The 15,176-nt window shown below is 40.6% G+C and overlaps 1 protein-coding gene across 3 annotated transcripts in view; it reads left to right on the plus strand.

The window, feature by feature from the left end:
* Positions 1-15,176, plus strand: part of DYM (dymeclin) — a 166,811-nt gene that overhangs the window by 100,491 nt on the left and 51,144 nt on the right. For all 3 annotated transcript variants that reach the window (XM_081881455.1, XM_081881457.1, XM_081881456.1), the window contains one exon: positions 6,679-6,781. In XM_081881455.1, coding sequence (XP_081737581.1) covers positions 6,679-6,781 — 103 coding nt within the window. The remainder of the gene's footprint in view (positions 1-6,678; positions 6,782-15,176) is intronic.

Below are 15,176 nucleotides of genomic sequence, written 5' to 3' on the forward strand. Positions count from 1 at the left end.
GTCCATGCTTTATTAAGGCAACCTGGGCTAGGTTGGGCACAAGGCATTTAGAGGTCTTCAGAACTAGAGTCCTTCACATAATAACTAGGATAGGGGTTGGGTATGGTGTGGATTTGTGGGTAGACTTAGGAGAGGGTAGCATCAGCCGAAACAGTGCTGTGACTGAGAGGTGGAGCTAAGCCAGGTAGAACCTGATCACCACTGATGACATAATCAGGTGTTTAATTGGTTCAGAATCCCTCCTCATGCCCCTGTGAACCTCCTTTTTCAAACCATGTACCTCTGTACATGGAAGGGGTGACTGTTGTAGTGACGACTGTTGTAGTGACAGGAAGGGGGTATTTCTCTCCCTCGCCCCCTTCCCCGTGTTGTCTGGATTGCAGCTGTTGCAGCATTCCAGGCACCAGGGATGGGTGAAAGGAGAGCAAGAGATAACTTGAGAGGCCTGTAATTCACCTCTACCTGCTGTCAGTATCTGAGGGAGAGAAGAGTATATATTTTTGGCTTGGATTAAAATCTAAGCAGAATACTATGTCAGGAATCATAATAATCACCTTATATTTAAGGTTAGCATCACATTTTATTAAGCGTTATAGTCCATGCCAAGAAATTATGAACTCTGGTGTCAATCACTACATTTTCTTCAGATTATTATTTTGCACACACAGCCTCTTGTTTCCGACATAGATTTTGCACAAAATATGGCAGGAGCAGTCCATATTCTGCCCAGCTTCAGTATTGTAAGACATTGTACTTTAACATGTTAAAAACAAAGAGAAGAATCTTGCTAGAACCACAGAGAAAGATGAGTGCAAGAGGAAAAGAACAGCTAGTTAATAGAGTGACTAATCCAGTAGACTTTGAAATAATACCTTTCTTGTGGGATTTAGGGCAGTGGATTCATGCTAGTTGGGTGTGAAACACCGTTGAATGTTTTTTGGTTTATCAACTGTATCACATAGTAGCTAGCAAGAATCTTCACCCTGGTGCAGCTGGGCAGAACTGTACTGCAGGACTTAAGTCCTTCAAATGGAGTTTGGTTTTGCTTGCCCTGCTTTAGAAAGGGATAAAATGACAGCCTATCTGCTCTAGAAAGATAGTCTTATTTGTAAAGAATAAATACTAATACTGCAGTACAAATGTGTTCTCTTTGACCTTACCAGTGTATCTTGAAGAGCAAACTTTCTAATAGAGCCTTCTTTGGCCATGACAAAAGCTTCTGCTTGCTTATTCCCTGAATTACGTACTTTTTATTTTGTAGGGTCTCATCAGCCACTGAGGTTAGCTGCTTGTTCATGGGGACTAAATTTGCCTGATGAACTTGACTTCAATTGCTACTTGACATACATACATACATACATACATACCCCTGTTTTACCCCATCGCAGAAGCCCCCTTCACTCAGTGAATTCTCCTTAAAGGGTACAAGTAAATGTAAAAAAAGAGGTGACTTCTTAAATACACCAGGGGTCTAGTAAAAGATTAGGACAAACAGCTTCAGCCTCAGCAAGATCTTCAGCATCCTTTTGACTATTTCTGGCATCTACCAGTCCCAGCAGAGGAAATACCTCCTTCCCCCTCCTTGACTTTTCAAATCTCCGCCATAGCTCCTTTATCTGTTTCTTCCCTTAAACATTGAACCCGGCACAATCTCTCCCTCTTTCCTTTCAAGATAGGTATACTGTTTTCCTAATACTTTGCTCTGTTGGCTACCCCTAGTTCCCAGCGCCCACAGATTTCTTCCAGCCTCCACATTCTCGTTTCAGATGCCTCCTCCCGCTTCTCCAGTGCAGTGATTCATCTACATCACATTATTGAAATACATAGTCAGAGCTAGGTCTTAGCCTTCTTTCAGATAAGATGTTAAGCTAAAAAGCTGGAATAAAAATCCCCACACCCATGATGTTTTTCCATATAGTTTTCATTGTTGGTGTTTAAGTTTGGTTTATGCACAGTAAATTGAAGCTGTGAAATTTGTTCCCCTTCTAACCAGTTTGATTTTCAACCTGGTAAGGTTGCTTTACACAAACATGAGCCTCAAACAACAGAGGCATACAGAATATAGTTTTTGGGGGGCATTATCCTTGTATACTATTGTGAATTAAGCAGAGAGTCAGTAATGGGGCATCTAGGGGCCATTAACTTTCAAGACCATGATACGTATGTGTATGATCTGGAGCCCTATTTTGTTTATCATTGTATGTCAACACTGACACCTAAATCCGCCTTTGATTCCTATTGATGTATTCTTCTTGAAAATTATGATAAACTTTTACATAGGTTAATTTAGTTTGCAAAAGAGAAACTGTTTTTTGTTCAGTGATTTATTTCAGTTTTTCAAAGGCTGTATCAGGTTTCGTCTATGGAACTGAGGTTAATTTCCACATAAATTGAAAACAATGTAAATCTAATTAGTGTGCTGCTTGGGCACCAGATATTTTGTTTTAAAGATCATGGTGGTTTTAAAGATGGAAAAACTTGCACAGCCATTCTAACACGAATCAGGACGCTGTTTTGGTCTTTCTGACCAGCTTGAATTTTATCAAAGGGGCACAAGGCAAATACCAACAACAGCAAAAACCTGTTGAGCTGAAACTTGGCATACATGAGCTACCTAGTGGGGTCTACTACAAATGTGACAAATATCAAACTGATCCAGTAAAAAATGCCATATCTCCATCATGTTAGAAAGTGCTAAATATTGGCACTTTAACTCTTTTTACACCACTTGTTAAGCAAGTCGTATATTTCCTTCCGATTTCAGTGAAAGCTATTGATGTAGGCTTGTTGAGGATGACAGTCATTCATTGGTTTGGTGAAATTCTGAGCATCAGTTGGAAAGTTATTAAGGTGTTCCTGCTCTATTAAAGTATGGCAGCATCTACTGAATAAATAATGCAGGGGTGTACAGATTCATTTTTGAAGTGAGCATTTTGCCAGGACTACAGTGTTTGCATAGGGAACAGATACTGGATGCCATGTGCAATGCCAATCCCTTTAGTTATGGAATATGATAGTATAGTACAGTGGTTAAATGAGAATTTGCCAGCCTTTTTGGGTGTGTGGACATATTTGTAAACTTGAGAAATTTTCCCAGTGGACAAAACCCCACAATGGCATATGTGCCACCCCCTTACTGTAACCCCTTACCAAAGTGCCCCCCCCTGCTTTTGTTTGCTCTGTTTCCCAAACCATTGGGAGGACACTAATGCTTCATAAAGCAATACAGAAAAACAAGGGGCTTTTTTCCTTGTCCCAGACATTTCACCAACACTGTCTGGATTTAAGCCTGAGAGTGGATGTATTGAGGGTAAGTTGCAAGTAAGCACGATTTGTGACATTGCACAACTTCATTACTGATCATGGGGCATGCCTTAGCTTCCAATTTCCTGGCTTGGTGGAGCATGAACCAATATAAAAGAGCGTCAACCAGCATGTTTTTTTAATCATTGGGTGCATATTTGGTTGAAATACTTTTTTGCTGCGTTCTCTTAGCACTTTTCTGTTCTCATACAGAGCAGCAAATGATCTGAATTGATTTTGGCCACTGCAAGTGGCTTTTTGTTTAGCTAACCGCCTGCCTATTGCTTCAGTGTAAACACTGACCATGGTTAGCTGTTTGAAGGAGATAAAAAGCTGCCCCATGGTTAACTTTGAAAAGAAAAGGAAGAAAGATGGGTGAACCCCTGGCATACTCTGGATCTCCTAACCATGGATAGGCAATTTGGGAATGTTACATCTCCCTTGCACATCTCGGAGGTGTCAGGACACAAAACAGAAACTGACCAGGTTTTTGCTATGAAGAAAAAACTTCAGCCTTTAAACCTGACCGATTCAGCTCTTGAAAGTGTCTTGGTGAGCTTGTAGCTGAGCCAAGGGTGCCCTTTGCTGTTTAGCACCCACAGAGAGCCTGCCATGAGAGCTTTTAACTAACAGATCATATCTAAAGCCTGTTAGAGACAATCTCCTGTCTTATCCTGGTGCAGGTGCTCATGTTGCCCTCAAGTTGGAAGTTCAAGCCTCTCTGGGTCTCAAATGTTGTTTAGCGTTGACTTAGTAATACTGTGGCTTACTCTTTAATAGTTTTATGTTTATAGATCATGTGTTGCAATAACTGTTTCTTGTGACTTAGGGGAGGACATAAGTTAAATAGATCATTTTACTTTTCTTTAATTGCAAAACATACTGGTTAAGGAATAGGTGCTTATTTATATCTAGAACTCACTATATCTAGAAAATTAATTGCTAGAAAGGCAGACTTCTGTGATCAGTCACTACTGAATTACATGAAGGATTTGTAGAAATGAATAGCCCATAAATTATAATGTCAGTGTTAAGCCCCTGAAATGCTGTGCACATTTCACAATGGTGCATGTGGAAATTGCATTTGTGGTTTGAGGATATTATTAGGCCTGGGGTTTTTTAATGTTAGATCTTTATTTAAACTACAGTGAACAAAGAACTAAATAAAACATATCTCTGTCTTTTGGAGCTATATTGTGATATATAGATCGTAAGAAAGAGAATCAAAATCTATAAATCAAAAATTAGAGAACAATCTCAGAGCTTCCATTCAAGTCTCTGTGGTATTCAGGAATACTCTAAAGAGTGTGGTTTGATAAAGTGCAGCCTGAGTAAGAGTGTGTGCAGAAGTGTGATGTATTTCTTGGGTGTGTAAGTAGGGTTGATAGTATTCATAGTGATGCAAGTGAAACTCTTGGATCCAGCTTGGCACCTTGGAGGGTCTTGTAGCAGTGATGGTCAGCAATGCTTTTTACCAGCATTTTATAATCCAACTGCACCCTTTAAACAAACAAACAAACAAACAAACAAACAAACAAACAAACAAACCTGGCCTCTGTCATTCATATTCTAGTCGCCTCCAGATTACAGTGGTGCCTCGCAAGACGAAATTAATTCGTTCCGCAAGTTTTTTCTTCTTGCGAGTTTTTCGTCTTGCGAAGCACGGTTTCCCATAGGAATGCATTGAAAATCAATCAATGCGTTCCTGTGGAGACCGTCCGGGGACAGAGGGGAAGCGCCGCGCGCCTTCCCCTCTGTCCCTGGACCTGTTTAAAGCAAGGGGCGGCGGGGAGAAGATTGCTTCTCCCCATTGCCTGCCCCGCAATCTCCGGAGACAGAGGGGAAGCGCCGCACGCCTTCCCCTCTGTCCCCGGACCTGTTTTAAAGCAAGGGAAGGGGCAGCGGGGAGAATCGCTTCTCCCCGTTGCCGCCCCTTGGTTCAAAGGCGCGCCTTCCCCTCTCTCCCCTCTTTTGAAGCAAGGGGCGGCGGGGAGAAGATCTCTTCTCCCCGTTGCCGCCCCTTGGTTCAAAAGGGGTCCGGGGACAGAGGGGAAGGCACGCACGCCTTCCCCTCTGTCCCCGGAGATTGCGGGGCTGGCAACGGGGAGAAGCGATCTTCTCCCCGCCGCCCCTTGCTTCAAAAGAGGTCCGGGGATAGCGGGGAAGACGCGCTGCGCTTCCCCGCTATCCCCGGAGCTTGCAGGGCAAGCTTCATTTTGCGAAGCAAGCCCATAGGGAGATGCGTCTTGTGAAGCGGCTAAGAAAACGAAAAACTCCTTCATCTAGCGAGTTTTTCGTCTTCCGAGGTGTTCGTCTTGCGGGGCACCACTGTATGCTACTCTAATGCATTGCACATGGAACAGTCTTCTGAAGACAATCTAAGAGCAACAATTGGTTCCAAAAGTGGCAGCCAGAGATCGAAATGGAACCAGTTGGTCAGATTATTTTACACCCATTTTGTACCAGTTTCACTGGTTGCCAGTTTGTTTCCGGGCTTAGTTCAAGGTGTAGTTTTTGAACTTTAAAGCCCTAAATGGCCTGGGACCTGGAGAATTGCCTTCCTTCATTTGAGTCTGCTTGACAACTTTGCTTCTCTTATGTGGCCCTGCCTTGGGCCCACCCGCCACCTGAAATACGGCAGATGGGTACCCAAGACAGGGCCTTTTGAGCTGTGGCACCCAGGGTGTGGAACCATCTCCCAAAAGGAGGTCTGCCTGGCCCCATCAGCACTCAGTTTTATTCCATTGAATTTTTTTTTGCAGAGCTATCTTCGTAGGCTGTTGCTGTACTCACTTTAGTTTTGAATTGTTTTAACTATTGATGTTTTTGTGATTATGCTTGTGTATTTTTATTTCTGTTATGAACCACCATGAATATGTTATAGGAAGATGGTATACAATTTTTAAAATAATCAATAACTAGTGACAGTTGCTTGATAGTGTTATCTTGAAGATGACTCAAGGGATTCTTCCCTGTTTCCTCTGACAAAAAAATACTTGCTTTAGATCTTTACATCGTAAATATCATATTCCCACGAAATATAAACATATAAATCTACTTTGAAATAGCATTTTAAATAGCTGTAGCTATGAGCCAGCATTATGTTACATCTACATCAGTTCTTAGTGGTTACTTACTTACTCTTTTTGGTTGTCAAAACAATGTCAGTTTTGTGAAAAATGTTCCATTATGAAAATAAGCCAGTCTGTTACTGAATTCCATTTTCAATTCATAAACTTTTTTTAAAAGTTGCCTACGTACAATACAATTTAATTGAGTCACTTCTGAATCGGCAGTCTTGTTTTATAGAACCCTTTTTAGAAATTGACATAAACATGCAAATGATCTTTTCTTCTTCTTCTTCTTCTTCCCCAGTTTGTTTTCATTGTTGTCCAAAAAGCACAACAAGGTTTTGGAGCAAGCCACACAATCCTTGAGAAGTTCCCTTGCTTCAGATGACTCTCCGCTTCCGGATTATGTGAGTACCAAACTTAGTGATTAAAGGAACAGGTCAAAATAGCATCTCCTAACCCTGCAGAAGTCTATCAAAGTGTGTGACAACCTGGCAACCACCAACACCAAAGTATAGGAAGCTCTGCTGGTGACATCATGTCTGAACTCACTGAGAAAATTAAAAAAAAAAGCACTTGCAAATGGCAAAATAAAAACCACAACTATTCGTAGCTGAGACATTTACTTTAGTCTGACAGCTTGCAATTTTTGAATATTTGAGTTTGATTGCCATTGTGAGGGAGGGGGTGGGGGGTGGGATTTGGGTTGGCTGCCTTTTAGCCCACATCCATCCACACATAGCAAAAACAATTTGGAGTAACCTCTTACATAGGAAGATTTTATCTGTTGAGAACATTGTCAGATAATAGCCATATTCTGTTTGCCATTCTTCCTCTGGATATGCCAAATGTTTGGTGTACAGACCTGCCATTACCAGAATGCTGATGAGAGCTGGAATATTGAGTTAAGAATTTAAATTATGATCTGTGGAGTCTCCAATTCAAATCTCAGTTCAGCCATAAACTCACAGAGGAGTCCTATGTAAGCCACATTAGTATTAACCCTTTCTTGAAATATGGGGTTGTATATAAGATAACAAAGTTGAAGTACTATATATTTTTTATTTTTAAAATACACATAATTTTTAAAGTATGTATCTCACTGTTTAGACCTTTAAGATCACTCAGATCACCTGGGGAAATTTTACTCACAACACCAAACCCTACAGAGCAGGGCAGTGTCTCAAAACCCAGTGCCTAGGGTTTCCCTGACGTATAAAATATAAAACTAGATCCTGCTTTGCATGTTTGAATTGTCTGAATTTTTGTTTTATATGCTTTTATGTTGTTTTTAAAATATTGCTGCTTCTTTGGCAATAGGTTGTGTTTTCATTTAAATTATATATCTATTTTTAATAAGAATATTATGCGGTTTATAGAAGTGTTTAAATCAAGTAGATAATAAATAGATGCTCAAAGTGGGATATGTAAAAGCAGTTATGAAGCAACAGCAATAAGCCAGAGTCAATTAACATAAAGTAGTGCGATCAACTGTATGAAATAGATTATACTATTACTGTGTATTTGTTCACATACATATGCATGTAATTGGTTTTCATTTATTGCCCTTCAACAATGGTTAATTTGAATTATTGATGTCAGTTGCCGGGGTAGGCGAGAAAAGGGGGGGGGGGACACAGGGCTTCTGCTAACAGGACTCAAAAGGTGAATCCAGCTCTGGGTTCCCAAGTTCTAGTTCCCAAGTTCTAACCAAGGCTTTCTCAAATTTAGGTCCCTAAATGTTGTTGGACTACACCTCCCATCATCCATAGCTACCAGGACCAGTAGTCAAGGATGATGGGAGTTGTAGTCCAACAACACCTGGGGACCCAAGTTTGAGAAAGGCTGCAACCACTATACCACACTGTCTGACAGTGGATTGAGAGAGCTCTGAGGTCCTTTTGGCCAATAAGCAGTACAGTGGTACCTCGGGTTAAGTACTTAATTCCTTCTGGAGGTCTGTACTTAACCTGAAACTGTTCTTAACCTGAAGCACCACTTTAGCTAATGGGGCCTCCTGCTGCCGTTGTGCTGCCAGAGCACAATTTCTGTTCTCAACCTGAAGCAAAGTTCTTAACCCGGGGTACTATTTCTGGGTTAGCAGAGTCTGTAACCTGAAGCGTATGTAACCTGAAGCATAACTACAGAATTCCTTTTGCCATGTTGTGATCTTTTAGTATTATTTTAAGTTAGAACCCATACTCTCCCTTGCAGTAGAAGGGAAGAGTGGAGAATGAACTTTATGATGCAATGAAATTATAGTAGCAAGATCAGTAATGCCTGCAACAGAAAAATGGCTCATGAGAGTTTGCAGTGCACCTAAATGCCGGCGCTTTGAGAATTTCTGAGGCACAGTGGATCCTAAGCGTTACTACTGAGAGGTTGATCCATCTGAGCTCAGTGGAACTTCCTCCTTAGGCTACAGTCCTATGCAGGCTGCTCTGGAAATAGCTTTCATTGACGGGTCTTCTGTTTTTATTTACAGTCATACTTTGGAAGTCGAACGGAATCTGTTCCGGAAGTCCATTCAACTTCCAAAACGTTTGGAATCCAAAGCATGGCTTCTGATTGGCTGCAGGGAACTCCTGCAGCCAATCAGAAGCCACGGAAGCCCCATCGGATGTTCGGGTTCCAAAGAACGTTTGCAGACCAGGACTATCATTTCCGTGTTTGTGGCGTTCAAAAGCCAAAACGTCCAAGTACCAAGGCATTTGGGATCCAAGGTACAACTGTATTTTTTAAAGGTGTATACTACTTTTTCTTTTGGAAAAACTCAAAGGGACTGAGAGCAAAATCAGTTAAAAACAGTAAATTTTAAAACAATACAGCAGCAAATATAATCAAATAAAAAGGCAACGCCCCTTCAAAACACAATGTCAGTAGAATATCTGTTTAAAAGGGTTGGGAGGAGGTTAGCCCTCTCCTAATACCAGAGGATGCAAGCAACAAAATGGAGTCACACATAGGATTGGATTGTTAGGGTAGGAAAAACTCTAAAAGTTCATGAAGATTTGTTGTCACATTGCTGATTTTTTGGAAGTTTAAAAAAATAGTTATACAATATACATGCTTTCCAATTGTATAATAATAATTCTGTTTTCCGCTATTAACTTTAGCTTGTCGAGTTGTAATTAAGTTATTGAATTCAATAACAAGATTTTTTTTTAAAAGGAAAGCCCCTGCTGAATTTCAGTTCCTATAGATTCCCTGCTTTAAAAGCTGGGCATGGCCCACGATCCCCATACCTTCATAGATACCACAAGTGTACACTCCTTGTCTTTTGCCCCACTAAAGAGGTTCCACAACTAGCAAAATGAGCTAGGTCTCAGTTAGATCATATGACTGCCCAGTAATGGACATCACATGACCATAACATGAGGCTTCTTCTAGGGGGTGCAGAGGTATATACTCTTATATCTGAAAATCCAAAGCTTTATCATGATGTTTCACCCCAATAAAATAGGTTTCAGTAATAACTGAGGTGTGAGAAATTTATCCACCTCTCAAACTAAAGTGGACATGTTAAAATGGTGAACAAGAGTCCGCTTATGATAGATCTCTGACCACAGTTAATTTCCTTCCTGCCAGAGGACTGATTTTTTTCTTATGTACTGTGCAAATCTGATTGGCAGGCCCAGAACTCTTGATGTAATTCACTATCCTCCCCTTGATTAATAATCTAAATAACCCTGTTATGTAGTTGCTGGGTGAGATGCTTCTCTCTTTCCCTTTCTTTCTCAGCTAATGCTCCATAAAGGAGTCAAGGAAGGCCCCAGTTTTGATTCATCTTATATTTGTCTATGGTAAATAGAAAGCAGCTGCCAGTTTAAGCATCTAACTCTTGAAAAACTATACCACACCCCCCCCCCCAACATCATCTGGAAATAATATAGCTAGTAAAACAAAGCTAAGAAGAAAAAGAAATGTTTGTTTTATGTGGAATGAATGGCTTCAGTTGGGGTCCTTCTAATTTGGCCATTAGGTGGGTTATTAAAAAGTAGTATTACAAAGGTGGTTTCAACAAAAAGATTGTTTTGGTTCTATCTTGTTATTACATTTGATTATAGCCAAAGCAGTAAGTACTATATAAATAGCCCTTCATTTCATTCCTCCTGCAAATAAGCAAAAAACCAGTAATCTTACTGTCTTTATGCATTGGTAGATGCTAAATTACTCCCTTACATTATTTTAGTTCCTTAAAGCAACTTGTGTTTTAGAAGTCATATTTAATTTCCGCTTACATGGTTTGACATGTGCGGTGTGTTTCTGAATGATAGCATAAAGGTTAGTCATCTTTTAAGCAAACTAACAATACTATAAAAGCATGGATTTCGGGAATGAATGCTCTCCTCTTTGAGTTTACAGTTTTCAGTATGCTTAGGTTCTAGACCACATGATACAAACTCCAGCCTTTATCAAGGCCACAGTCCAAGGCTCACCTACCAGAGAGTAAGCCCTGTGGATCCCAGTGGAACATTAGAGTAAGGATGTATGGAATCAGGCTGTAACAGTGGTCTACTTCAGGGTGGAATGGGATTGGTTTGGTGGAAATTCCTAAACATCACAATTTCAAGAGAACATTTTAACAGAATGTAGGCAGTTCTTTTGAGAGCACAGATACGAAGGGTGTGTAAGGGCCTGTTTTATACCGAGTCTTCACAACTTGTGATCCATCAGGAGAATCTCTGACCACTATTCATATATGGTGGCTTAGTAACAGGACAATAATGTTCCAGTATTTGTTGCCTGCTAAGGACTTTAAGAATGGGTGGTGGAGCGGGTTGTCAAACACACAGCCGTCCATAGTACATAGTCAGATAATCAATTTGGCTTGGCCGATGTGCAGACCTGCCTTGTACTGTTTTAGACCTATAGTCCATCTAGCCAAATAGTGTTAACCATAACTGAGAGGATATTCCTTAAATCTTTTCCTTGGAGTTGATGAGGGTGGTGATTTAGGAACTTCAGCCACCTACAAACAGAACATGTGGTGAAACCCTTCTTCATAGTCAAGGAGAAGGCTTGGGCAAAATTTCCTGTTTCCTGTATAGGAGAATTTCTATACCCTACTTTATGCCCCTTTCCAGGACTCTTGAATCTTTGTCCCCTTTCCTGTTTTTGTTTTTTTTTTAAAAAAAATCACTTTTTGAGAAGAGAAAGCATGCTATATATTTATGCTAAATGAGCTGTGCATTGTTAAACAGGTCTGCACAGAATTTCACAATTTGCATAATATAACCTGAATAAAATTGAGTCTCTCATTGCGCAGGAATTGCACATCCCTGATAGGTAGTGTGCATAAAAATGACTGCAAAGTTTGTCTCAGTATCAATGTATTTTCCTTTTTCTTTTCATGTCTAAATGTGCGTTAACACATATCTCTTATATAATGTCTATAGAGGGTTTCTCTTAATTTTATTGTTTATTTCATCTGACAAATCAGAGACCAAAATTGTACTGTGGCAGCATTTATTCTTGAACTTAGCTGATGTTGTGCTTAGCTGAAGAAGAGACTCCAAAAAGTCTGAAGCAAGTCCGCTTTAGTAATTTTCCAGGCATGATGTGCGAGCCTCGTGCTTTTCTAGATTCTTCTGCAAAACAAGGAAGGGAGGCAGACAGCAGCATTCTCTGGTTTGGGGACGACCACATCTTCTTTGCATCTGTTAACAAGATAAAGCATTATCAGTCGGTTTGTCTCGGTGGTGTTTTCTAGAAGTCCCATCTTAACTTACCCATGATGTCTCAGCTGAGACTATCCATACGTGACAGTTTGAGACAGTGGTTTTGTGGACCAGACACTATTTGTTCACTAAAAGTGAAACCGGAATGATTTTCATTTTCTCACAGTCTACCAGCTACACAAATAGCTTTAAGTAGCCACTTGTGGTTGAGAAGCAAAGGTTTGGGGTCAATTTTTCTAATATTTTATTGGGTGAAGGGGAGGTTGGATGAGTAATAGCCCACAAGGTTTGTGCCTGAATAATAACTCCAGTATTTTCACCTGATTAATAATGTAAGTACAGTGGTACCTCGGGTTAAGTACTTAATTTGTTCCGGAGGTCCATACTTAACCTGAAACTGTTCTTAACCTGAAGCACCACTTTAGCTAATGGGGCCTCCTGCTGCCGCCGCACCACCGGAACACGATTTCTGTTCTCATCCTGAAGTAAAGTTCTTAACCTGAAGCACTATTTCTGGGTTAGCTGAGTCTGTAACCTGAAGCGTATTTAACCCGAAGTACCACTGTAATTAAGCACAGTGTATGAGAGGCCTTGCTACAGAGAGTACATGTTGCTTGTCTCTTCCCGCTCCAAATAAGAAAAAGCAGGTGCAAAGATTCAGCAGGTGTTCAAACTTCATAGAATATCATACTGTAAATACACAGGCTATATTTCATTTAGACACCTCAGTGTTGAAAGGAGAAATCACATCACATCACATCTTTTTGGTGCATCTTTTTTGACCCCATGAAAATGAGTGTAGTGGGTGGGGATAAACCTGGAGTTTGACCTTGAAGTGCAGAAGTGGCCTGAACATACACAAGTCTCCATTGCAGCATGTATTGCCCCAGCCTTGTGTCCATTAAAATAGGTGTAAGTTATCGAGATACACAGTTGAATTTGAGGAGTATTTATTTATTTTATTTTACCTTCATCCTTTTTGTCACATGTTCAAAATAAGTAGGCAGTCCTCCAGTATAGTCCTCCAGGAAGCATAGGTGTTCCCATTCTGTTACCAGTTTTCGTTTTACATTTTTACATCTTGCGAACACAGCATTCAGAAAATGCTTCAATGCTCAGTGTTTCGGTAACCTGGTACCTACTAGCAGAGTTGTCCTATCCTCTTGTGCCAGTCTAATTAGGAGCAATGACTATCTACAGGTAATAATAATAATAATAATAATAATAATAATAATAATAATATATTATTATTTATACCCCACCCATCTGGCTGGGTTTCTCCAGCCACTCTGGGCGGCTTCCAACCAAATATTAAAAATACAATACAGCATCAAACATTAAAAACTTCCCTAAACAGAGCCACCTTCAGATGTCTTTTAAAAGTAAGATAGTTGCTTATTGCCTTGACATCTGCTGGGAGGGCGTTCCACAGAGTAGGCACCACTACCGAGGTAGTTTTAAATAGTAGTAGGTTCAGGTTTAATGAACTGTACTGGTACTGTGGGTGTGCCTGTAGCTGTTCTTGCTTGTTCCAGGCATCTGACGCTTGTAAACCAATGTAAACAGACCCTTCTGCTGAGAGAAAGTGTATCCTTTAAATGCCCTGCTGTTCACTGTCTATTGCCCACTTCTATATTGTTTGGGGTATCAGTTTAGGCTTATATTTGTCAGCCACAAATATACAAAGTATTCCCTTGAAATACTGCGAATGGGCTTTGGTGCCTGTTTTGCCACAAATTTATCTCTAACTCTTACACTTGTTAGCAAACATATTTTCTAGCTTCCTACTTCAAGAGTTGTTGAAGAAACTTCCATCCATTACTATATGAATGAACAAAGTGGCATTCACATTTTGAAAAGAGAGTTTTGCATCTGCATCTCAAGTTTTGCAAGCTCATGAAGAATACACGATTGAAAATGATTTTGTTTGCAGCTCCAGCTTAGCCGTTGGAGCTGGCTGCATTTATTTATCCCGGAGGAGAAAATCTCATGTTCTCCCATTCTGAATCATTAGTAGGGCTTCTCCCACACTGATGTCAGTTTCTAGCAATGCTGCTGGCATGAAGCATGTGAACTTCTGCTGCCAGAAGGAGCAGCCTACATGTGGAATGGACCTGAAGGGTTGGGTTAAAGAAAGGTGGAAGAAGAGGAGAAATGCTAGATGGAGATAATACAGGCCTGGCACCAGCAGCCAATGAGGTTGGGCACTGGGTGAGTTCCCTAGGGCTCAGAAGTCCCCCTCACAGGCCTGACACTGCTGCTCTCTCACTCACCAACTAAGTCCTGGGCTGGATGAATTTTTGAATGGGAGGAGAGCAAGCTCAGCTGCCATTCCCTGGGTTGTTGTCCACCTCCCTGCCTTGCCTAGACTCTGAGAAAAGGCCAAGGTGGTCCTTCTTCAGAGCCAGGAATTCCGGTCAGAGCCTAGGAGATTGCCTGTTTCACAGCTGCAGTTTCAGCTACAGTGGCTGAAAAGTCTTCTTAAACTTCGAATTTTAAAAACCTTTGTTTGAGTTTCTTTTTAAATTCTGTATCTGTGATTGCTCTCCCCCTTTTGCTTCTCAAGGCATGGCCCTGTCCATTTGTGACCCCCCCAACTTATTATTGGACTTCAGTTCCCATCATCCCTTGCCATTGATGGTGCTGGCTGGGGCTCTAAAGAATCATGCACACAGACAGCTAGATGTCTATTACTTTATTAATAACAAATTTATAATGAGGCGATGGCCATAGGGGACCACATTGGCTACTTTTCCAGACAGTGGATTTAAGTGGCATTCTGAATTATACAGCCTGCACAAAGAATTACTATGGCAGATACATCAGTTCTGTTCCTTAACTCTTTCATTTTTATCATGTTATGCAGACATGTTTCAGTGGCTTCATTCTATATGTTTTCTTTTCTCACATGCCAGCAAAACATGTGTGCTTTTTTGTAACTTTTCTAAGTGTGCAGGAAACATTGCATTTATTTTAATTAATTTACTCCCCCATCCCAAGAGATTCAGGTTAGAAACAATATGTTAGTCATAAAACCCCAAGAAAAAAACATTAATCTTACTGTGATCTTGGTTATCTTTTTGAATAAAAGATACCTTTCACTTGCTTGGCTTTGGTGAGT

The sequence above is a fragment of the Podarcis erhardii genome (genome assembly GCF_964252035.2).
Source record: "Podarcis erhardii genome assembly, chromosome: 11".
NCBI classification, from domain to species: Eukaryota; Metazoa; Chordata; class Lepidosauria; order Squamata; family Lacertidae; genus Podarcis; species Podarcis erhardii.